This window comes from Crinia signifera, chromosome 2, assembly GCF_055691185.1.
Source record: "Crinia signifera chromosome 2, ASM5569118v1, whole genome shotgun sequence".
Lineage (NCBI taxonomy): Eukaryota > Metazoa > Chordata > Amphibia > Anura > Myobatrachidae > Crinia > Crinia signifera.
The window spans coordinates 371,727,322-371,753,992 of NC_139218.1; the positions used below are offsets into that span (position 1 = coordinate 371,727,322).

General features: G+C 45.3%; 1 protein-coding gene across 3 annotated transcripts in view; it reads right to left on the reverse strand.

Annotated features, from left to right (window-relative positions):
• The window catches only part of DYNC2H1 (dynein cytoplasmic 2 heavy chain 1), a 324,861-nt gene that overhangs the window by 130,212 nt on the left and 167,978 nt on the right, over positions 1–26,671 (reverse strand). For all 3 annotated transcript variants that reach the window (XM_083170072.1, XM_083170071.1, XM_083170070.1), the window contains 5 exons: positions 14,862–15,022; positions 12,850–12,975; positions 10,852–10,962; positions 3,350–3,505; positions 307–382 (listed from right to left, as the gene is read on the reverse strand). In XM_083170072.1, the coding sequence (XP_083026198.1) occupies positions 307–382; positions 3,350–3,505; positions 10,852–10,962; positions 12,850–12,975; positions 14,862–15,022 (630 nt within the window). The remainder of the gene's footprint in view (positions 1–306; positions 383–3,349; positions 3,506–10,851; positions 10,963–12,849; positions 12,976–14,861; positions 15,023–26,671) is intronic.

The following is a 26,671-nucleotide window of genomic DNA, read 5'->3' on the forward strand; positions in this document are numbered from 1 at the left end:
GCAGGTGGGGCAGATGTAACTTAAGCAGAGAGAATTAGATTTGGTGAGTTATTTTGTTTCTGTGCAGGGTAAATACTGGCTGCTTTATTTTTACACTGCAATATAAATCGAACTTTAAAGTAAAACCGCACCCAAATCTAACTCTCTCTGCACAAGTTACATCTGCCCCACCTGCAGTGCACATGGTTTTAGCAATTTGAGAAGGAATTTGCCTTTGTGAGGGAACCAAAATAAGGGCCAAAGTGAGGATTAGTAACTACGGTATTTTTGCAATGAATGCCTAATTTGTCAGCTTTGACGACGTACCTTCAAAGAGTCGGTCAATGATATCATAAGCAGCACGCAGGTCCGAAAGGGAAAACTCATAAAATTTAGTCCATCCCTAAATATAGAGATATATAAGAAAAAAAAAAATCAAGATAAAAATGTGAATTCAGTAAATGTGAGTTTCTGTTCAGAATACTAAAAATTTGAAAATGACGTGGGGGTGGCTTTGCAGTTGAATAATGTAATATTGTAGACTGTAGTAACATGATCTAATGCATTATATTGCGTGAATTGCACTTTATACAGTTAAAGTATATTTAAAAAAAATCTGTTTACACCCCATTTTTTATTATTAACATACAGTAGGGCCTGATTCCAATTTCTCTGGAATTGCGCAGCTGCATGTAAGCGCAGGGAATGGATTGTGCAATTGTGCACAAGTGAAATGTGAAAAGGGCAGCCGAGAGGTATGACGGGCCCCGGTAAAAAAAAATTGGGCGTGGCCTACTGAGAATAGGCCACGCCCCAAAAATGTTTAAGTGGGTGAAAAACAGTCTAAAGTCGAGGGGAGAATGTTGGTATACCCCCCCCCCCCCCCCTCAGCAGCAGCGCACACCTACAGCATGTGCTGTGCTGAAAGCAGGCTCAGCATGATCTCTCATGCGGTCAGTGATTTGCTCATGCTGTCAGCACTGAACATGCTGTACGTGTGTGATGCTGCTGCCGCTGCCTGGGAGGGACGGAGAGGGAAGGGGGGGGGGGGGGGGGGGAGGTGTCAGACCAGGGCCCCCACTGGGCACCTCCAGCAAGCCCGGGCTTAGGTAATTAGTACCCGCTCCCCCCCCCCCCCTCTCGGCGGCCCTGGTCGCAGGAGACAGCCATAGGCGATAGATACCGACTGCATGCATTACCATCCGTCATGGTCTGCAAAAGTTGAAGCTTACATAGAAGCAACAGCGATCGTACTAAACATAGAAACATAGAATTTGACGGCAGATAAGAACCACTTGGCCCATCTAGTCTGCCCCTTTTTTTAAACATGTTACCTCAAACCATATTTGATCCTTATTTTTTTGTAAGGATATCAATATGCTTATGCCAAGCATGTTTAAATTGTACTACTGTATTTGCGTCTACCACCTCTGTTGGGAGGCTATTCCACTTATCTACTACTCTTTCTGTGAAATAATTCTTCCTCGCATTTCCCCTGAATCTTCCTCCCTCTAGTTTCAGTGCATGTCCTCGTGTTCTGTTGCTCCTCTTCCTGTGAAGAATGTCTCCCACCTGTACCTTGTTAAAGCCCTTGATATATTTGAAAGTTTCTATCATGTCCCCCCTTTCCCTTCTCTGCTCTAAAGTTTACATATTAAGATCTTTTAGTCTTTCCTGGTACGTTTTGTGATGTAGGCCATGCACCATTTTAGTTGCCCTTCTTTGTACAGTCTCTAATGTATTTATATCCTTCTGGAGATATGGCCTCCAGAACTGAACACAATACTCTAGATGAGGCCGTACCAATGAGATATACAGTGGCATTATTACTTCTTTCTTTCTACTGCTGATACCTCTCCCTATGCAACCAAGCATCTGACTTGCCTTCTTCATTGCTTTGTTACATTGCCTACCTGCTTTTAAGTCCCCTGAAATAGTGACACCTAGATCCCTCTCTTCCTCAGTAGTTTCCATTATAGTGCCATTTATACTATATTGAGTCTTTGGATTTCTGAGACCCAAGTGCATGGATTTTGCATTTTTTGGCATTAAACTGTAGTTGCCATTCTCTTGACCATTTCTCTAATCTGCCTAGATCCTCAATCATTTGTTTTACCCCTCCTGGTGTGTTTACCCTGTTGCATACCTTTGTGTCATCTGCAAAAAGGCACATTTTACCCTCAATTCCATTTGCAATATCACCAATAAAGATATTAAAAAGCACCGGTCCAAGTACAGATCCCTGGGGTACTCCACTTGTAACCTTTCCCTCCTTTGACTGTACTCCGTTTACTACAACTCTCTGTTTTCTGTCCTGCAACCACGCTCTTATCCATTCAACTATCTTAGAATCCAATCCCAAGCTTTCCAGTTTATTTAACAGTCTGCGATGTGGGACAGTGTCGTTAATGATGTTGAGTGTACACGCTAAACGGGAATGTAAGAGAGATCACTCAGAAGGGCCCTTCTGTGCGATATATTTTACTATCTCGTCTAGGGTGTACACTCAACAACGATGCACGCTCTAGTACCATCGCTGCTGCTTCTATGTAAGCAGCTGCGATACCATCTGCAACCACCTCTGAATCTGGCTCATTGTGCCACAGTAGTGAGGAACCAGCGCTGTAACACAACAGAGATATAGTTTCTCTGCACTAAATAACCATTCTAACTGCAATACAAAATGCACAGAAATAACTATTGGAAATAGAAGGTACATAAAGGGCTGTAATACTATAATAGCCTCTACAATCTGTCTCAGGGGCTTGCAGCCTGGGCCCTGTATATAAGATGCACTGCGGAGGAGTAATTCATTGCCATGTGGACTCAGAATAAATTAGGGTGATCATAAATCATAGCTAAATAGATAAGAGGCAAATAATCACTATCTGAACAGAGTATAATACCAGGGAATCAAGATTTATGGATTGTATTACTGTAATAGGAAAAAACACGAAAAGCGCAATAAACAACAACTATCAATCATATAGGTACAAATGTGTCCTCCTAGAACGGTCTCCAAATTGTCATACGGACCCCTGTGTTGGGGAGAGACAGAAATGGACACCTTGTAATCACCCGCCCAACACAGGTGGCTCATGGACTGCTGTGGGTTTGTGCTTTCAATCTTGGCCCATGATGGCAGCAGGAAACACTCCTAATTTGGGGGGAGCTTCAAGGGACTCCCAGAAGAGTGATGTGCCCACTCACATCCCACCCACTATCTAATGAAATGATAAATTAATTCACTAGAGCCATGACTAATTTGTATGTTTTGTAGAGCCAATCAAATTGCAGCATCTACTTGAGCAATGGGAGTGTTCTTTTCACCATGAGGAAAAGCTGACTGGACGGAAGTCGATAGGCTTACCTGCGGAATATAGTTCCTTCTTTCTTGGCAAACTGCGTGGAACCAAGCTAGGCTGAACAGAGCCTGGGCCCTGGATGAAAGACCATTTTTGCCGATTTGCTCTGCGGTCCAAGATTCATAGGTTCTCAACAAGTTCTTTTTCAATCCAGGGGGTGCCTTGAATAAAAATAATACAATGTATGAACCAAAGAACCAGCTGAGAGATTCACTATGCACTAACTGTGACAATGGTACTAGTTATAGGTTATAGGACTGGTACAGAGAATACTTGGGAACTCCTGTGTGGTTATTTACTACTTGGGATAAGCAGAGAACCTAGTAATTCAGATAAAACGCTCAGCTTGCTAGATTTTTGTGCAATTGCAAGTCACTGCTGAAGGTGTCTTCTAGACATGAATCTATTCTACACGGTCAAACGTATGTGGACCATACTTGCCTACCCTCCCGGAATGGCCGGGAGTATCCCGCAAATCAGGTCCCCCTCCCGGCCCGCCGGGAAGGTGGGCAATTCTCCCACATTTTCGCAGGAGCCCCGGATTCCCCGCGGTAAAAAACTCTGAATTCCGCGAGTCCGCGGGGCTAAAATGATGCAAATCGCGTTATTTCGCGTAATTTTTGCCCCTCCCCCCGTCCGCGGACCCGCAAATTGATGCTGCTGCCAGTCATGGGGGCGGGGCTTTTGGGTGATGACGACTGGCTCACAGCTCGAGTTCCAATTCACCAAATTGGTGTTGAGGCTCCTTATTGGTTGATTCAGACCTGATCAGTGGCCGATTATTGATAGAATGCACATGCGTATGGGCCGTGATACGTGTGTGTGACACTTGCTATTTCTTTCCCCTTTGCTAGCCATTCCCATAGTGATTGACAGGAAGTAAGCGTCTGGGTAACGGGAACTGCCGGTTTAATGGGAGCGCTTAGAAATTCCCAGGCATGCCATAAACAGTGTGGCATGCCTAAGAAATTGCGGGTGTTCTTAAGTGGTTTAGGCGCGGGTGTGCGACATCAGCTCCAGGCGGATATGCCTGTAATCATCGCAGCTGTCTATTAAGTTTCTGGCTACTCCAACCTTTACGATGAGTAGGAGTCATCGGGTCGACCCATATTAGGTTGACATGCATTGGGTCAACCACAAAAGGTAGACATGAGTTTTTCATGTTTTTTGGTATCGACATAGGGAGGATGTCGCCGGGTGAGCAACAGCAGCTTATACGATGCCATCCTCTTGTCCACCGCCTCCCGTACCCACCCGCCGCACTCACCTGTCCCATCGCCGGGCCAGGTGAGAGCAAGTCACGACGGGTAGCTCGCCGGGTGTTTTCCAGTAGCTCGGCCTGTTTCAGGGCTGTCAGTGACCTCCTGCTGCGTAGGGCTTCCTCGCTTGGCGGCAGGAGGTCAGAAAGTGACTTCATGCCGCGTTCCTCACTTGGCGGCAGTGACCTTATGACGTCCCCAGCGTATAGAATTCGCGCAACATGCCGCACTTTCTTATCGACGCCACAGCCCCTGCTCAACTCCTGCGCCACAGCCTCTGCTCAACTCCTGCGTTAGGTAAAAAAAAAATTTAAACTGTGTGTGCGCAATACATTAGGGGTGACTCCAGCCTGCATTCCGTTTTCACTGCTTGAGGTATAATGGGCATCATGTGTGTGGCATATGTTTAATGAGTCATTAAACATATGCCACACAAATGATGCCCATTAAACATATGCCCCACACCTTGATGCTCATTAATTAATAATCATCAAGGTGTGTGGGGCATATGCCACACACACATGATGCCACACACATGTTGCCCATTATACAAATGCCCCACACCTTGATGCTCATTAATAATGAGCTTCACGCTGTGGGGCATTTGTATAATGGGCATCATGTGTGTGGCATATGTTTAATGAGCATCACGGTGTGTGGCATATGATTAATGGAGCATCACGGTGTGGGGCATTTGTATAACGGAGTATCACGTTGTTGGGCATATGTATAATGGGCATCGTGTCTGTGTGGCATATGTATAATGGAGCTTCACATTGTGGGGCATATGTATAATGCAGCATCACGGTGTGGCATATGTATAATGGAGCATCACGGTGTGTGGGGCATATGTATAATGCAGCATCACGGTGGGGGACATATAGATAATGGTGCATCACAGTGTGTGGGGCATATGTATAATGGAGCTTAATGTGGGGCATATGTATAATGGAGCATCACGGTGTGGCATATGTATAATGGAGCATCACGGTGTGGCATATGTATAATGGAGCATCACGGTGTGTGGCATATGTATAATGGAGTATCACGCTGTGGGGCATTTGTATAATGAAGTATCACGTTGTTGGGCATATGTATAACGGGCATCGTGTGTGTGTGTGGCATATGTATAATGGAGCATCACGGTGTGGGGCATTTGTATAATGGAGCTTCACATTGTGGCATATGCATAATGGAGCATCATGGTGTGGCATATGTATAATGGAGCATCACGGTGTGGGGCATTTTTATAATAGAGCATCACGGTGCGGGGCATTTTTATAATAGAGCATCACGGTGCGGGGCATTTTTATAATGGAGCATCACGGTGCGGGGCATTTTTATAATGGAGCATCACGGTGCGGGGCATATTTATAATGGGTATCACGGACTGCACTATTGGGGTCATGTGTATCTGGCACTGCACTATTGAGGGCATATAAGTATCACACCCCCATTTTCCATGGCCGCACCCCATGTGGCTACAGCTGTTAGAGAGCTAACCATGCCCCCATAGCGGAAAAAATGGGGGATGTAGCCTCGCAGGAGTTCCACGGTAGTAGCTGAACCCTCTAATTTTTGCGCAGATGTCTCTTCTCCTCTGCCTCCAGTATTGGGAGGTATGTTTGTGACATATTGGACATTGCAGTGTGTGGCATATTGTGTCTGGGGCATTGCAGTGTGTGGCATAATGTGTCAGGGGCATTAAGGGTTTGTGGCATTATGTGTAAAGGGCATTTTTTTTGATATTATGCAGATTTTTACATTTTTTTTAACTTTAGTAGCTCTTCAGGCGGTTTATTTTGTCGCGAGTAGCTCCTGACCCAAAAAAGGTTGGAGACCACTGCTATAGAGTAATGATTGTATCTTCAGGTATCTGCACTGGAGAAGATCATCAGCGAACAGGAGAACCAACATGTTGCGGATAAAGCTGATTAGAAAAGACAAGGTACTGTATCAGCCAAGAAAAGCCTGCTGCTCATATCCATATTACCAGGCGATATGGGGTAAATTTACAAAGCTTCTAAAAATGTTGCCCATAGCAACCAATCAGATTCGGTCTACGCAATAGAGAAAAGATCAACATCATCTGCTATGGGCAACTTTACCTCTTTTTAAATTTTAGAAGCTTTAGTTCATTTACCTCTTAGGGGGTTCAGGAATGGAACACTGTGGGACTCCCGGCCACTATTTCCGCCTGTTCAATGCTGCCGTTACCAACGCCGTTGAAGGCAGTTTCCGATAAAACAGATCCTTTTTGAAACAAGTTAGATCTGTTTTGTCAGAAATGGCCGCGGATTGTCAAATTCACGGCCGCTTTTTGACAATTTGCCGATTCGTGTACCTTCCGACACTCGGCGGTCGGTACATTGAATACCGACTGTCGAGTTCCTGTCGGAAAGAATGAAAAATGGCCTGGATTCCAACTGTCAGGATGTCCCGATAGTCGGAACCGGGGACTGAATACCGCCCAAATTCTGCTTCGCACCCACAGAGGTGCACAGAACAATCAGCACAGTTGTGGCTACGGTTACTGGCAAATACATGTCCAGCCGGGCATCATTGCCTGGCACATCGAGCCTAAACTGAACGGACTCTCTGAAGTCTGAAGAGTTAAGCGTCAATCCTCGGCCTTCTGACTTCTAGCAAGGAGTTTTATTGGCAAAATGTGATTTTTCTTTTTTTACCTGACGTTCTGCTTGAACAAAGCTGCCTTGTAGTGATTACAATTATAGGCTTTGCAGCAGAATTATATGGAGTGTGTGAAAGTAAAAAGCTATCATTTTTCATAAATAGAATGCTTAAGCAAAAATGAAATGCAAAGCCCTTCATTTCCCGGAAATTAGCATGACCATATTTAATGCCCTGAATACGTTCTGGTTATATAACGGACACGTTTATAAACACTTATCCGCTGGAAGAAATGTAAGCAGCTGCTTAGCGCAACGCAGTGCTGTGCTACTCGGCCTACACTGTTTCCTAGTGGCGGGGTCTTCTCACAAAGCCTCATGCAGGATGCGTGACCACTCCAAACCGGAACCCTATTCACGCCGGAGCACTTGGAGCAATGATTTCAATGTGTAGTGTTACAGCGAGGACAATTATGGAAGTAGAATCTAAATACAGCATTAATGAAATAAATTGACGGAAGGAAATTTATTTCATGTACAATTTAGGGCTTTTTGATGTAAAAAGGAATAGCATCATTGGTAGTGTCAGTGTTGGACTGGAAAAACAAAAGTATTAAACCCTTACAAAAGTGTGGCTTAAATGGGACATTATCATACGATGTTGTATTTATGTTATACAGATATCTACATTCTCCAATGCGATAAAAGTCATGTTATACAGAAAGCTTGAGCTGATAGTGACTCTATAGCGCCAGGTATTTCTTTTGCAACTTTTTGCATTAAATAGTGATTTATTTGCAAAACGGGGTGAATAGTACGCACAAGCAGCATCTTCTGATTAAAGTGATAAGCTGCATGTCTAGATTTTGTATGTGACTGCTGCTGTATCTGCATTTCTTATTCAGATACAGCGGCAGTCACATACTGAATATAAACATGGCGCTTATCACTTTAATCAGCAGAAGCTGTTTGTGCGTACTCTCTTTAGCAAAAAAAAAGCCCATCGCTAACAAGACGTGCCATGGCTGACTTCAATAAAAGGGTTGTTTAACATGAAAGGAGGCTAGATGCAAGTGGACACATCTGTATGTATGTTTTATGTTATAAGTTCACTACATTTATGGCCCACGTGTATGAACGACTACATCTCAAATGGGTATGGATCATTAGGTCACCAGCATTATGGTCAACAAGCATTAGTTTGACACCATTAAGTCAACATGCATTTAGGTCGACATGGCTTTAGGTCAACAGGGTCATTAGATCCACATGGGTAAGATCAAAATTGGAAAAGTCAACATTTTTTTTTTTTTTTTACTGGAATGTCAACACAGTCAACATAAACACTAAAACGTAGCACGTGTCCCCTCACATCACTTGCTGCACACTATTTTATTCTGCCACCGCGCCCTAGTGGATGGTAGGCCACGAAATACCGCCTGTCAGCACATGGCTCAAAATACAGTAAGAAACCCCATGTAGACCTTCCTGCATGTCGACCATAAGTCATGTCGACCTAAATGCATGTCGGCCTAATGCTTGCCGACCATCATGCTGGTGACCCAATGACTGTATTCCTCTCAAATAGAGGTGTAGGACGGAGAGAAACGGGTGAAGCAGAAATAGGGGGGGGTGCAACTGGGAAACAGTCATCTGTCAGACAGTCATTAGGTCGACCCCGGAAGGTCGACTGTCCCCAAGGTCGACAGGGTTAAAGGTCGACATGGCTCAAGGTCGACATGACTTAAGGTCGACATGGGCCAAGGTCAACATGGTTTTAGGTCGACATGAGTTTTTCACTGTTTTTTGAGCCGACATGTGCCGACAGGCGGTATTTCATGCCCTACTATCCACTAGGGCGTGGTGGGAGAATAAAATAGTGTGCCGAGCGCAGCGAGGCACCGTGCCCGAAGCATTGCGAGCGAAGCGAGCGATGCAAGGGGCTGCGGTTCGACTCCAACTGTGTCCATGCCGACTGTGTCGACATTCGGGTCAAAAAACAGTGACAAACTCATGTCGACCTAATGACTGTCGACCTAATGACTGTCGACCTAAAACCATGTCGACCTTGGCCCATGTCGACCTTAAGTCATGTCGACCTTGAGCCATGTCGACCTTGGGGACAGTCGACCTTCCGGGTCGACCTAATGACTGTAGACCTAAGTCTGTTCTGACAGATGTACCACTTCCGTGCAACTACACTGCTGTCCATCCATTTCCATCCTCAAATTTTAGTTCAGTTTAATGATCGGTAATGGGGCCATCACACGTAGCGATATACAGGCATTTTCTAAGAGATTTTCCTTAATTCAACTACATTGCTCAAAAAATTGCCCTATTGCATATAGGGCAATTTTTTTGAGCAATGTAGTTAAATTAAGGAAAATCTCTTAGGAAATGCCAGTATATCGCTACGTGGGATGGCCCCATTACTGATCATCAGCCCTGTGTGCTGAGCAATCTGAGCCTTCTGAGTGATCTAGCATTGCTCAGAACGCTCATTTACACACATTAGTGGTATTTTGTAGCCGTTTTTGTTATTTTAATTGTAGCATTTAATTTTAATTGTTTCCCAGAGATTGCTCAGATACAGCTGCATCAAAGTAAACAAACATGAATTATTCTAAAGAGGTGATTGAAATAAAAGCGATATAAGGCACAAAGGGGGTTATTCTGGTTTATTCGCTTGGATGCGAATTCACATCCTTGCGAGTGAACCAGATCTCGCCTTGCAAATGGTGGTACGACGGCCCACCATTCACAAGGCGCGTACGTTCGAAAACACCCTGTGCACCTATCCTGTACTGTACAGTAGCCTAACATGGTGTACTGTCCTGCACCATGTTAGAGGAAATGTACAATGTAGAGGCAATGTAGGATGCAGTAGCTAGCCTTAGATGTTGTCGATAAAGCAGTCTACATCTTCTGAAAAATAAATGCCCATTTTTTCCCAAAGTGACAATTTTTACATCCAATTGTGACCTCATAATTGTATATAGAGCCCATGCAATAGATATTTCGGCTGACAGGACATACCAATGAACCTTGAGGGTGGGGGGATGGACGTTCCCAACATGACACCCAAAGTGTACCCTCACTCGCCACCCTTTACTAGAAGGAATAGATGGTGGTGTGGGATAGTGAAATTATTGTTCCACCGACCCTGCTGCTGCCACTGCCATGACAGGTCACATGGTATGTTCCATCGATCACGTGCTCCAAAGCTACATATACAACCTGGGAACTAGCTGCTACCATGTCTTTACACACTTTTTTGCCGCAGTTGTGTAAAATGGCAGAAAACGGCCCATAATGGAATGCAAGGTCCTGTGCGACACTTATACAAATGTGTGCAAATGAGAATAAATCGAGGAATTATTACACCACAAAGGCCATGTATTTATCTTATTACCATTGGGTAATGAGGCAAACACATTAAAACGCTGCAAATACGCTTACCTACATGTACTGTCCCCTGACAAACATCACGATCGCAGGATAACGCGCCAAAAACAGTACGGATGTGACGCGAAATACCTGCCTCGGCTGCAAAGATGCCCCTCGCCAATTCCAGCAATCACTTATCTCAAATTATTCTTCTAAAGATTCCAGGTTTACCTCATACGTTATCTTCAAACTGGACTGAAGTAAAATTGGTGTAAATTTCGGGTGCACCTCAGCCGTTAGCCACAGACGGAAACTAGATTTTGGCTGAAGGGTGTTTAGTTCCTGTCAAAGTACAAAGAAAATGTCTTTAGTCTACAAATAAAATGACAGTAATAGATAAACACGTCTAATGCCCATGGAGTGTTGGCAGAAAAACAACGCAAAACATAGAAACTGGCAAATTACATTTTAGAAAATTCTTAGACGTTTTTTACGGTGGCAGCTTTTTCCCACCGAAATCAAAGTGGACTTAAGTTGGAGGCTGACAAATGAATGATGGTGTCACTGCAAAGCTATGCATCCAATATCACAAAGACCAGATGGTGAAAAACAAACAAACAAAATAAAAAAAAAAAAAACCTTGTAAAATTATTATTTCACAGTTGGATACGTTCTCCCCAGGAGAAAATCATATCCCCTGCTGGCAGCTTCCAGCCCTTGCCTGCAAAAACGCATTTTGCCAAATAAGCAATAGGCTCAACTATTTGCTCCAAGTAATTTATTCACACTGCGGAGAGAACAAGCCGGTCATTTAAAGCTCTGTTCTTCTCTTTTTGGAGAAGAAATTAAATATGTGTAACAGTCAGTGGTATATGAAGGCTATTAAACTGATCATTTTATTCCAGATACAATATTTAACATGTAGGGAAAACAAATGTGTACTACTATAAATTACTGGATTAACCCCTTGAGTGGTGGGTTTTGCTGGGGCAGGACAAACCTACCAGGGCAGGTATGTCCTGCCCCAGAAAAACCCACCAGAGGATGCAGGAAGGCCCCCCTCACCTCCACTCCGGGGATGTTCGCAGCGGCTTGGGGGGACTCGGGCGCCTGAACTACTGAGCGCTCCAGAGCCGCCCCGAGCCTGACGCCTACGTCACTGCTGAATGGTGGCTGGCGACTAGGGAAGCGGCAGGGGAGCTCCAGCGTAAGATCGCCAGGGGAGGTGCCGACAGGGGTGATGGGGGGGGGGGGGGGGTAAATGGTGCTCCACTGGAGGCACCTTGATATTGGTGGTATGTAATCATTTTTAGCCATTTTAAGCATTTGGGAGCAAATGGTTGATTGACATTTTTCTTCCCACCAGACAGATAGGACAGATAAATCTGTCTGTGTGTACCAGGCATTAATGTGCCCTGAGGACGAAGGTTGGGAAACATCGTTCTAGAAGAAGAGGATTTCAGAAACAATTTAGGAGTGTTTCATTATGGCGCCACAGAGCCATACACAGTGGAGACAAAAGGGGGGAGGCGGTACTCATTTTACAAAGCAGCGCCTCCTATATAAAACCCATAGTTATAAATGTGGTAAAACCACAGATACTTAGTACAGTAGGCTTAATGGCAACATACAAATAATAGAGACAAAAAGAAGCTGGCTGATGGTGGACACAAGGTGAGGGAAAAACATAAGGAGGGAAAGCCCTGGTTACAAGAGCTCACATTCTAAAACAGAAAATTAGTAGTGGGCGTAATCCATAGATACAAGGGATAGCAAAGCTGGTGGGAAGGCCTCACATAAGCATTTTTATCTGTTAGAAAAAAACGCCGTCTGAATGACATTCTATTTCAATGGCCGAAAATAAAAAAAAATGTTTTTGAATTTGCCCCAAACATGCAGCGTTCATTAGTCGTTAGCGGCCAGCTTCCAATTCTAAATGACATATACAGTATGATGCTAACGCCAGCCGAGTGCAGGAACCCATTATCCAGCATGTACAGGACTAAGCGTAATCAGCCCTGATGTCAGTGTTTGTACTAAGAGCGCGTTTTCTCATCTATTACGGCTAATGTTTACTTTCATGGGACAATTTATACGGCTTAGCTAAATATAACATTACTCCCAGATGTTTTCCTTAACCGCGGTTTCATGAATGGATAAGAAAAATACCCTAAGAACGATACCAAAATAAAAAGAGATTAATTTGGAAAGTAGTTTTGGCTGACTCGCCTTTTCCAGGACTGGCAGCCAAGAGATAACAAGATGCAGATTCTTCAGGCAGAGCCACTCTCCTTCCCGGGCGCATTCTCTCAGCGTCTGTATCGCCAGGTCAGCCTGGCCCTGTCCCATAGCCACCTGTAGACACAAAACATTACTAGTAGCTTGAGGCTATTCATAACCACTGAAATCAGCAAATTCATGTACCATTCATGCGTTTTAACAGAGGAGAGGGCCCATGTGAAGGCTTTAGGTTGGCCTCCTCTCCATGATGGAGAAGGCCCAATGCCAGAGTCTACTGCGCATGGCAGGTCTCTGAAAGCATGGCACCAGCCATGTTCCGGAGACTAATTCTGCACTTAGCATACGCGGTAGCCATTTTGGCTGTGATTTTTTTTTTTTTGTTTCAGCTGCGGTACCCGACGTGTGTTTCAAGAAAGGTAAGTAATAAAATATGGCAGCAGTGTGGGGGCTCCCTGGACCCAGGGCACCTTGTGCACCACACACATTGCCCCCATTATAGAAACGCCAATGGTACCACCACATACAGATCTATGGCCAAACTTTACAGGAGTTCTATTTCACATGGGACGTTGCTATTGGCAACCAACCAGAATCGACTTCCTTTTTATTTAGCACCTCCTACAAGATAGTATCTGATTGGTTGCCTATAGCAATATCCCATGAGAAATAGAACTCCGATCTTAGTAAAGGAAATCACGGCTGCAAGCTGAGTGTTCCTGATACCTACTCACAGCTGAAGCAGCCATTTCACATGATTATTCAGTCAAGCAATCGATGCACCATGGATCAACGATACCGCATTTGTGATACTGGTAACAAAATGGCTGCTTGTAACAGAAAGCCTATACTGGGCATGAGTGAGGTGTGGGAGTTAGAACATGGCGTGTGAGGGTGCTGGGGAAGTGTGTATGAATTGACACCGTTTCCCATTCTGGAACAGACAGGCTTCCACGATGCATCCCGGGGATATGGGCTGACTGTGACCCCCCAGATAGAGTGGTTTCACTTCAGTCATCTTGGATTCAAAAAGAGGCTGCCTCCTCCTGCGGAGCCAGCTGAGATACGGCGGAGGAGACACAAGACTGAGATATACTTCCAAACAATTCTATTATCTCCTCAAGGAGAAAGTCTGGAGGCAAGATGCAGCGATTGCCGATAGGGGTGAGGATAGGGGCTTATCACAACTGCATGGCATGCCTTTACAGAGGGCCAGGGCCAAATTGAAAGTTCTATGAGAATATTGGTCCTGCCCCCTTATTTTATGGACTTGCAGTATTATACTCCCCCCATCCTGCACATTTCAATAAAAAGAGGGCAACATGTGAGAGGGTCACATACTCTTCTGAGTGTCAGCCAGACCACTTGACAATTTGGTAGGTAAGCTGGTAAGAACAGACGGCAAACACCTAAAATTATCTCTCATACTCATAATGGGCCCCATACATCAGCAATCACAATTTATGGATTTCCAGATACAGGGATTTTTTGGCCAGATAAATGGATTTTACAATCTATCTGACTTGCCCACACATTACAGATTTATTTCAGTGATCGGCAGATTTTTCCATCTAAAGATTGCATCTTCATATCTGGAAATTGCCCAATCGATTGTCATTTCAGCTGTTCATAATGTAAATAGATGAAGAAGACGAATTGGGAATGCCCACACATATAAAAAAGATCTGCAGATAATACCAGATTATTAAACATGTTTAAAAACCTGATTAAGCAATCGATTGGCGATTTTGATTGGGATTGCCAAAAGGGGGAGCCCACACATCTAAAATTAATTGTGGCAATCATCTCCATATCTGAAAATTGTCACAATTAATTGCTGATGTATGGGGCCCTTAACTCCCACAAAACAATCACAAATTAAGTAAAGATACTGTATCAAAGAAGTAAAATGCATTCATTGATAGTTGACAATCTTTAATTTTTTTTTTCATGTACTAGCGTAATGTGTTAGTTAAGCCAGATAGGGGGCGCTGTACACTCACTTCACGGTAGCATTCTCTCCCCACTTCAGCGCTGGCAAGCTCCTGCAGTTCCTGGGTTGGGTCAGCTCCCGGAGATATAATGATCAGAATGGGTTCTATGGCCAGTGTATCCTTACTGAGACGCTTCAAATTAAGAGGTGCGGGAGATAGTTCTTTTATACCTAGACAAAACAGTAACAGGAGAAAGCTGTTAGATACAACATTTATAGAGTCTACACTTGTGCCAGTGACCTTGGGAGGACATAGGAGTATATGTGCATCCATTAGAATATTGGTACACTAAGATCCAAGTTTGTACCCTGGCATTGCACCCCTCCTCCTGCATAATACACTCCAGGTTCTGCAGATTTGCTCTTTTGCTTCTAATGTAAATTGCTGCTAATGCAGAGAACTGCGGTATAGAGCCACAGAATAAATGGGTAGACCCCTGGTTCTTGAACTCGGTCCCCAAGACCACCAAACAGTTCATGTTCTCCAGATCACCTAGCAGGTACATGCATTACTCACTGACATATTTTACTAGATCCACATGTGGAGCTAGATCACTTCTGAATCTGTGAGGAAATCAGGAAAACATGAGCTGTTCATGGCCCTGATGGACATATGGGGTAGATAGCAGTTGTAGAACTGTTAAACTGATCTGCGGTGTTTTGCAAGTAAACAAACACTTTCATAATTCTTATTTAAAAGAGAAAATACAAACTACTTACATACAAGGAGCAACTTAAATATATGATTTCCCCTTTGCTTTCTACAGAGCCGGCCCTAGGCATAGGCAAACTAGGCAAATGCCTAGGGCATTTGGAATGCCTAGGGGCACCAGCAGCTTCTGTTGATTAAAATGATATGCAGCATGCCTATATTCTGTGTGTGAGTGAGGCTGTATCTGCATATGAAATAGTGTATTCATGGAAATCACTGTAACATAGTATTCTGTATTCAGGTACAGCCACAGTCGCTCACAGAATATAGGCATGCTGCATATCATTTTAATCATTGGAAGCTCTTTGTGTGTCCTGGTCACATAACAATGCAAATAAGACAAATTTTCAGCAAAAAATGCACCCAACGTTAGCAGAACTGGCCAGGAGCTGCATGGCCTATTGAGACAAGATGTATGAGGAAACATCTGTATCCAAGCAGAGGCAGAGGTCACAGTGTTAGCGGCTGTGCGAGTGCTGTCTGCGGATGGGTTGGTTGTGCAATAGTGTGTAGGGCATATGTGTAAGGGGCATTATGTGTGTCATGTGTAAAAGGGCATTAATAATGTGCAACATATGTGTAATGGACATTATGTGTGTCATGTGTAAAAGGGCATTAATAATGTGCAACATATGTGTAATGGACATTATGTGTGTCATGTGTAAAAGGGCATTAATAATGTGCAACATATGTGTAATGGACATTATGTGTGTCATGTGTAAAAGGGCATTAATAATGTGCAACATATGTGTAAGGGGCATTATGTGTGTCATTATGTGTATGAAGGGCATTAATAAAGGTTGGCATAATGTGTAAGGGGCATTATGTTTATAAGGACATTAATAATGTGTGTCATGTGTAAGGGGCATTACTGTGTGGCATTATCAGTGGTGCCGAGAGAAAAGGGTAGGGGGTACAAATTACCCAGACCAAAGTCTGATGGAAGGGCCCAGTGGGGGCCCCAGGCCCCCTCCTCTTAAGTGACAGCATCAGCTGCAGCTCTTCTCCTCTGCCCAGCACACACTGCTTTGTGCTGGGTTGCAGTGTGGCCATGGAGGTGCTTAAAATACAATATTTTCCAGGGTTGCCTACCCTCCCGGAAATTGGGTCCCCCTCCTGGCCCCCCGGAAGGGTGGGCAGCCCTCCTGGATTCAGAAGGGACCCCCCCCCCCCTGTGCCCCCGATCGCGGCATTAAATGCTGCGATCGCGGCATTTAAATGCCGCAATCCGCGGGTCTCAGAGGAGTGGGCGGAGCTAAAATGGCAAAATCATGACATTTTAGCCCTGCCCCCTCCACGGAGATCCGCGAATTCAGCGGTTTAGCATAACGGGGCGGGGCTTAGTGACATCGCGCTCGAGCCCCGCCCCCCGAGCAGCTGCTGAAACTCTCCACTCCGGGCTTCTCCCGGAGAGGAGAATATTAAAGTCGGCAACCCTGATATTTTCTCAGGATTTTTTTCTAAGGGTATAATGTGAATAATGTGAGGAGTAATGTATATAAGGTAAAATGGTACTACTGTGTGATGTAATGTGAATAAGGGACACCATTGCATGATATAATGTGAATAAAGTTGCACTAGTGTGTGGCATCATTTGAATTGGGGGTACTATTGTGTGGCCATGCCCCTTCCCAGCAAGAACACACCCCTGTTTGGGCTACGCACGAATGTGTGCACTGTTTCTATTTAAAATATTGTGGGTAGGAGCACCAAAATGATGACTGCTATGGTGAGGGTTGATGGTGCTGGGAAAGGGGAGCAGGGTCAGAGGCAGAACTAGTGGCGGTGCTAGGGGGCACCAGCTGAAATCTTGCCTAGGGCGTCATTTAGGCTAGGGCCGGCTCTGGCTGTCTACACATACATCAGAGTGACCACAGACCACATGAAAAAAATGTTCGCATTACGTTCTCAAACCACTAAGGCCATGTGCTCAGTTTTCAATCATAGACTATCTGTGAGGAGTTTATATGGTCAACTTGTTTTTACCTAACCCTTCCACTAATGCTAAACAATGACTCTCCACTAGCCTCCAAACTTTCAAGCGTTCCCTGAAAACTCACATCTTCAGGCAAGCCTATCATATTTAAGTTCCATACGCATAACCCTCTGAGGCACTTATGTATTATATAGCTTCCCTTCTGGACCTACAAGCTATGCTATTACTGGTGCCTGTCCTTGTCTTTCCCTCCTATTTCCCTATACATTGTAAGCTTGCAGCAGGGCTCTCCAACCTCTATGTCTGTCTGTTTTACCTGGTTTGTTCTTTCAGTGTTGTCAACATTTGTAAAGCACAACGGAATTTGCTGCGCTATATAAGAAACTGTAAATATATAATAACTAAATAAAATAAGCTTCCCCCTAGTACTTAATCCTATTCGTCTCCCTAGTGCCTAAACCTAACCTGTCCTAGTACCTAATTCTATTCATCTCCCTAGTGTCTTACCCTACTTCCAATACAGTACCTAACCCTATTCCACTCCCTAGTGCCTAACCCAAGTGCCCAACCCTCCCCCTAGTGCCTACCCCTAATCCTTCCCCAAGTGCCTGACCTTTAGTGTCTATCATTAACCCTGCCTCAAGTGGCTAAACCTACCCCTAGGGTCTAATCCTATTCCTCCCCCTAGTGGCTAAAACTAACCCTCCCAATTAGTGCCTAACCCCCCCCCCCCCTAGTACCTAACCCTATTCCTCTCCCTAGTGCCTAAGCCTTCCCCTGGTGCCTAACTCTAACCCTGCCCCAAGTGCCTAACCTTAAGCTTGCCCCTAGTGTCTACCCCTAAAGATCCCTCTCCCTTGGCCTTTCCCTAACCAGGAAACATAACGATAAGAAAATACAAAACGGGAGTATACTGATGCGCTGTCAGACAGATAGATAGGGTGTGTTGGTCACTTCTTCTTCCTTGGTCCTGGATTCTGTCCAAGGTATTTACAAGCTCATGGGAAGAAAAGGAAACAGATGCACATAGACAGTGAAACCAATATTCCCAATTGGAAAAATAGCTGTATGTAGGTTCTAGGAAGAACACTGACCTGTCCAACAGGCCCTATGTGCCCGTAAAGGTATCTTTTAAGCACCCACGTTTTCCAAATTCCCATGTACTTAATGCTCACCTTCTGGCAATGCCCTATATGCACATAGGGGTATCTTTCTGTTCCTGGCTTGTCCCGATCTCATGGAAGGGTTTGTAGCATCAAACTCATAGGCAGATGACGGTATAACAAAATTTTATTTTCACAATCCATGCAGCGATAAAAAAACAGGAAACATTGGACAAACAGCAGAAAGATTAAAAAATTCCAAGTAGAGCTTCACTTCCTATCCCTGCCAACTCTGCACTCACCCGGGTCTAGAGGAGAGTTGGTGCCCCCAAAGATGGCAAAAAAATGAAGGGCCAGAGGGGATGGATCTGCAAAACTGGAAACGTCACTCCACAACACCGACGCGTTTCGGACCTATGTTGGTCCTTTTTCCCGGGTGACCCGGGTGAGTGCAGAGTTGGCAGGGATAGGAAGTGAAGCTCTACTTGGAATTTTTTAATCTTTCTGCTGTTTGTCCAATGTTTCCTGTTTTTTTATCGCTGCATGGATTGTGAAAATAAAATTTTGTTATACCGTTATCTGCCTATGAGTTTGATGCTAAAAACCCTTCCATGAGATCGGGACAAGCCAGGAACAGAAAGATACCCCTATGTGCATATAGGGCATTGCCAGAAGGTGAGCATTAAGTACATGGGAATTTGGAAAACGTGGGTGCTTAAAAGATACCTTTACGGGCACATAGGGCCTGTTGGACAGGTCAGTGTTCTTCCTAGAACCTACATACAGCTATTTTTCCAATTGGGAATATTGGTTTCACTGTCTATGTGCATCTGTTTCCTTTTCTTCCCATGAGCTTGTAAATACCTTGGACAGAATCCAGGACCAAGGAAGAAGGAGTGACCAACACACCCTATCTATCTGTCTGACAGTGCATCAGTATACTCCCGTTTTGTATTTTCTTGTGTTTAAGCATTGGGGCTGGTATCCCAAGGGGGTATTCGTTGCGGCAGTCAGGTTTGGCGCAGTTAAACCACTACTGAACTTTTTTAGGAAACATAAAGATGTCTGGTGGGGGGGATGCTGGCATTCATTATACCAATGGCATCCCAACAGCCAAACCCTAAACCCTCCCTTCCCGCAGCCGAACCCCAAGTCCTCACATAGTGCCTAGAACTAGCCCCTCTCCCCCTCTTATTAGGCCTAACACTAACCCGCCCCACATGCTTATATTCGTCATCCCAACACCAGCACCCTCATTGATGTTGAGATTCCGGGGCCGATAAACACATCCTCCCTAACCATTGTAACAATGTTGACATCGTGATTCTTGCATATAAAAGTCAACAATTTAACATCTCCCCCCCCCCCCCCCCCAACATTTGCATTGACGTAGTAATTGCTATAGGATAAAATGTTTAGATGCTGCAATGGAGAAAAGCAAAAATGTGCTATATGCCCAATAAATACATTACACGCGAATAAAATAAATTGTACATATATTAGATATTTCAGGCATCACAATTCAAGAACATCACACTGACATTTGTTTTAATGAGAAAAACATATTGGGAATGAGCCGGGTGTGAATCCATCACTGCTTGGAGACTATCCAGTTTCTACACAGGAGAAGAACAGCAGAGGAGAGAGACTTGGCAACCAAGAGTTCTACATGTTACTAAATAATTCTGCATCAATATTATGCTAAGTCTTTTTCTCATTTGTAATTGTCCAAGTTGTTACAAGATACAGTACTACAGTATGCCATTCTGAAGCTAGGCAGATGCTGTAAATGCATAAGCCTAAGAGAAGGTGGCTCAAGGAAGCCAGGATTTATTTAGGAGGCCTTCCAATAAGGTCTGACTGAGTGGAACATTAGCTATTTATCATGGGTTTTATCTGAATGAAGAAGCTAAGGTTCTTGGAGCTCGATAACATTGGATAACTGTCCTCAATTAAATATACTTATGGGAAATCAGTGATTTATTCAGTGTTGGGGTTTAATAAATAGCCCTGTTCTTAAAATGACACCTTCTTTGGTGAAAATTGCCTCTGTCCCTAGGGTCAGCACTGGGGTAATTTGTGTTCCCGGCTGTGACCTTTATGGGCCAGTGGAGGGCGCAGGAACAAGAAACTTGGGGATTTGATACATATGGAGTGCAGACAATGAGGTGAGAGGTAGTGGTACACAAGGACACAGTTGGGACTGGGAGTTGACTAATACCAACAGGACTACTTGAGATGATAAACATCAGGAGAGATACTGGCAGCAAGAGAAAACCATAGCAGATTGCCGCAGCAAGACAATAGAAGCGCAGGAAACAAGGTGCTAATTCTGGAGCCTAGGAAGCTGTCTCTGGAGAAACTCTTCAGGAAACAAACATTTGTTCAAATCACTGGAGGGTTCTGGGATCACTGCTTATATCCCTCCCAGTGGCTGCTGATTGGTTACAGAGACACATGACAGCTGCAGGACTTGGGATTGGACAGATGGGTTTACACTGCTGGAAATAGTCTTGAATCACATGACAATTCCTGAAGACCGTAGCTAGGCGTTTACAAGTCAGCTGACCAGGGGTGTCATGCAGGGCCAGCAATAGAAATCTTGGGGCCCCATACACTTATATCTCTGGGGCCCCATTCTTCCCAAAATTGGTGTGGGGTAATAGGATGAGTGGGGACAAGGATCATGTGGTGACAGGTTGTGAGCAAGAAGGTGGGGGTAGCGTGTGTGGTTTGACAGGATCAGTGGAGACAAGGAGCATGGGGTGACGGACTGTAAGCAGGAAGGTGGGGTAGCATTTGTGGGGTGTCAGGATGAGTGGGGATAAGAAGCATGGGGTGACAGGCTGTGAGCAGGAAGGTAGGCATAGTGTGTATGGGGTGATGGGATGAGTGGGGACAAGGAGTGTGGGGTGACGGGCTGTGAACAAGAAGGTGGGGGTAGCATGTGTGGGGTGTCAGGATGAGTGGGGATAAGGAGCATGGGGTGACAGGCTTTAAGCAAGAAGGTAGGCGTAGCGTGTGGGGTGATGGGATGAGTGGGGACAAGGAGTGTGGGGTGACAGGCTGTGAGCAAGATGGTGGGGGTAGCGTGTGTGGGGTGACAGGATGTGTGGAGACAAGGAGTGTGGGGTGATAGGCTGTGGCTTTTGCCGGGGATAGAGGACATGGTGGGGAGAGGAATCCCAGATAAAAAATATACTCAATAGAAATGGATATGCACTGATAAAAGGTATGTACAGTCAGCAACTGACCCACTCTCTCCGCTGGGGTCTGACAGCTGACAGCAGTCCATCTTTTCCATTGCGCGTGAATATGCGGGATTCGGGAGGTGAAGCTGCTGGCAGATCACTGAGACTTCATAATGCCAGTCCATGTGGCACAAGGTACATCCTCCCCCTATTCCGAGTAAGCGTCGGCGACCGCGTCTCCGTGCAGGGGAAGTGGCAGGTATTGCACTCGGAGACAGTCAGTGCAGAGCCCAGGACCCCTTAGCATTAGCAGCCGCATCTCCCTGCTCCAGTCATTACCCCCTGCTGTCTTACCCACACGCTGCACCCCCGGCGCTGCACTTCTCTCCTCTGGCGCTCCCGGACAGTCACGGCATGAAGATAGCTGAGTGACCCCCGGTGCTGCACTTCTCTCCTCTGGCGCTCCCGGACAGTCATGGCATGGAGGGCAAACTCGGGAGCGCCAGAGGAGAGAAGTGCAGCACCGGGGGTCACATAGCTATCTTCTTCAGCGGAGAGCAGCGTGTGGGTAAGACAGCAGGGTGTAATGACTGGAGCAGGGAGAAGCGGCTGCTAATGCTAAGGGGTCCTGGGCTCTGCACTGACTGTCTCCGAGTGCAATACCCGCCACTTCCCCTGCACTGAGACGTGGCCGCCGATCCCCCGGAATAGGGGGAGGATGTACCTTGTGCCACATGGACTGGCAGGTCTGGGGCCCCTCAGATCGCTGGGGCCCATCACAAGTGTCCCCTTTGACCCCCCCTGTCGCCGGGCCTGGTGTCATGGCTGCGCCCATGCAGCATGGATTCGGGGGAGAACGCCGGGTGACAATGGGGGCGACTCAGAGACATCCTGCCAATGACTGCGGTCACAGTCAGCTTATGTTTTCTGCTCTCCCTGGCTTGTTTACTCTGTTCGCTATATCCCTGCAATTGTAATTTATTTGTTTTTAATTACTTTGGTACTTGTGTACTATCACGGCACCGATGCGCGCAACGTAGTTGGCATAGTCAGAGCTACGCAGTCAGCTTCAGCCAGCGTAGTTGTAGTAAGATAGTGTAGCAAGCATAGTGTAAGCCTAGTGAGCGCCTCTCACACAGCGCCAGTAACCGCCAGATCCTCTGTGCAAGCGGACACCGGCGGAGAGGCGATCATGCAGACGCTGGCGGAGAGGCGTTCCATCTGCCTGAGACAATCGTACAGGACGATTTTGCCAGTGCTCCATATTACATACTGGCAAATGCCTCAATTTCAAACCCCCACTATCCATGTCAGCCCGAAGCGTGGCGAGCGCAGTGAGGGGGTGCGGTACGCATCCTCCCAACCTATTAATACCCCCACTACCCACAACGGCGTGGAGCCCGAAGCGTGGCGAGTGCAGCGAGCCCCACGAGGGGACGCGGATCACACGTCAAGTAATCCGTCAAGTGGCAGTTAGGCTTAGAAGTAGCTGCGGGAGGGTTTAAAAGGGCAGTGGGATGGTGTTGGGTTGCAGCGGGGAGGAATCAGGCTGTGGGGGTTGAAACGCACTGTGGGAAGAGATGAGCTGTGGCGGGATAAGTGGCAAGTCGTGCTGTGGAGGTAGTGCTTCGGGGGGCTTCTCTGGATGCAGAGGTTACCACTGATAATACAGCACAGTTCTGGAATTGAAGGTGCCGGATTATCGGTGGTGTATCTGTATGTGCGAAAAGGCAAGAGACCAGGGATGGATATAACTGAGGTATGCCATGCACCCAGCAACACAGAATTGTACAAATTCCATGATCGTGGAAAATGTGAACATAATAAGTCCCAAATACACTATGGGTCTTTTGGTAAGCCGTGCGGGGACGAAACAGATGCAGGAACGTGGTAATAATCTGTGTCATGGCGAATAATAATTTGTGCCAAGAGTCTTGCGCAATATGGAACATCAGCTCTAGGTGTGAGAGGACACATCTGTAGTTAAGTCATCCCTTCCACTCCTGCGAAACAAACCGCCTTCTAAGTACAAATGTCTGGAACGTACCATTGCCTACAGTTCATTTCATGGTCAAGATGTTAGCTACACGTACAGTATTAACGTTAAAAAAACTAGGGATATTCTCCTTTTATTTAGGAAGATATTCGGTCAGCAATCAAAGCGTAGGAAAGAATGCAAAGTATCAATTCTGTTATTTATTTGCTACAAAAATGTAACCTCTCATTGTTTACTGCGAAATTCTCCAATACCCCGGTTACTAGCCGCTGTGAATAATACGCGTCCAAGTGGCAGCCTACCAAAGGAACTGTGGTTAAGTGGAAAATTCCCCAATACATAATGAAGTCAAGACACTGATTTAATAAATTATAATAGGATTATTTATTGCAGGGTAAAGTTAAAATTAGCTCTGGATAGAACAGAACCACATTACATAAAAAATGTTTGAAAAACAGATAATTAAATAGATATGACCAGAAAAAAAGATTGGCTCCTATTTTATGGGTTCCATAAACCTAGATGTTGGATACAGTTACAAGTTCTGAACTCCGAAGCTGACTGTGTGCCAATGGTGTGGCATTACTGCACTGCGTTCTACTGCCAAGGGAAGGGGGGGAACTGAATTTCCTGACCCACAGTCCCAAAAGAAACCGAGCATTAAAAATATGTTATTGTTGGATTTGTCTTATTATTGTTATATTATAGAAAAGACAAAAAAAAAACTCTAAATGGGCTGATACTGCATTCCCAGTGTTCTCATTTTATGGCATGTGATACAGTGGGGAATTAATGAGACCCAGTGACGAGGACAAAATGTTTTGTATCCCATAGCAACCTACTTCTGTCACTTTTTCCAGAACTCTGTAATGGGTTAAAGCTTATGCCTGATTGATCCCACAATTCAGTTAGATACTCCAGGCCTTAAGGGGCTCATACACTAGCACAATGTGGGCCCTATGTACACAATTTTGATGGATCGGGCCAATAAATCGCGCAAATTGTACGGATTAAGTCGATCCGATTTCACAAGTCGTATCCACAGATTGTCACTACTGCTGCTGCAAAGATTTATTGTATCGTATGGGAACGCATACGATACGTCTTATGCAGAATTATTGCATACGATGTATCACAAACGCTCTAGCCGCCGGTGAGCTGCCGGGTCAATTAAAGAGGTATCACATGCGAGGCTCACATCCGATACATCGCCTTAGTTTTAGGGGGCCTTCAGGCAGTTGCATCGTCCATAAACAAATGTATACTGTACATTTCAATGACAATTTAGATTTCCCGAATATCAATTTCCCTCTTGATATACAATACTGTGACTGCACAAATGTGACGGTGACATATTGATGCATAGGCGCTTAGTCTGAGATCACGGATAGAAGCTGAAATGGGTTTGGCTATGGTGCACTGATCACTGTCATGACACATTAAGCCGGATCACACCGTTACCTGTGACGATTCGTCTGCTCTGTCATATGCTGATGTGCTAGGAAAAGAACCGGCCTTTATACTAATACCTAGGATTCAAGGCTCTGGCTCTAATCTGCCTCTGGCTGATGTTTTCCTCTTAAATAAAGGTTGCCGGACATCAATTGATTTCTCCTGCAGCGGACACATGCGAGGGGATGTGTCTTCGTTACACATCCTCCTCAAATGTTGACGAGGGGATTCGTCGGCGGGTGGATTTTGATCGGAGCGGCGGCACAGGCCCTTGGTAAGCGGGGAGCCGCGCAGCTTTCCAAGCTAATCAGAATCACCCACTTAGGGGGGGGTACTCAATCCTGGCCACTATTTGCGACGGAGGAAATAGCGGCGGCGGCCTATTCAATGTTGTCTTTCCCGACAGCACTGAAGAGGCAGATGGGCCTGACTTTAAAAGCAGTCTGGCCCGTTTTGACGATTTTGGCCGTGAATTGTTGCGATTGCGGCTGAATATCGACAATCCACCGCTGTTTATGCGGACACGCCCCCTTTTCGCCAACCGCGAAACAGGACATTGAATCACGTTGGCGATCTGCAGTCAAACAAAACGAAAACGGGCCTGAACGACAGTCGCGACCCGGGATCCGGTACTGCCGCTCACTTGTATATCCTGTTTTCCTCACTTGCCGAAGCTACGGACCACTATGGCCCCTGTACAATCACTTCTCAATTCATCAATATAGTATAAATGGCACTATAATGGAAACTACTGAGGAAGAGAGGGATTTAGGTGTCACCATTTCAGGGGACTTAAAAGCAGGTAGGCAATGTAACAAAGCAATGAAGAAGGCAAGTCAGATGCTTGGTTGCATAGGGAGAGGTATCAGCAGTAGAAAGAAAGAAGTAATAATGCCACTGTATAGGTCATTGGTACGACCTCACCTAGAGTATTGTGTTCAGTTCTGGAGGCCATATCTCCAGAAGGATATAAATACATTAGAGACTGTACAAAGAAGAGCAACTAAAATGGTGCATGGCCTACATCACAAAACGTACCAGGAAAGACTAAAAGATCTTAATATGTATACTTTAGAGCAGAGAAGGGAAAGGGGGGACATGATAGAAACTTTCAAATATATCAAGGGCTTTAACAAGGTACAGGTGGGAGACATTCTTCACAGGAAGAGGAGCAACAGAACACGAGGACATGCACTGAAACTAGAGGGAGGAAGATTCAGGGGAAATGCGAGGAAGAATTTTTTCACAGAAAGAGTAGTAGATAAGTGGAATAGCCTCCCAACAGAGGTGGTAGACGCAAATACAGTAGTACAATTTAAACATGCTTGGGATAAGCATATTGATATCCTTACAAAAAAATAAGGATCAAATATGGTTTGAGGTAACATGTTTAAAAAAAGGGGCAGACTAGATGGGCCAAGTGGTTCTTA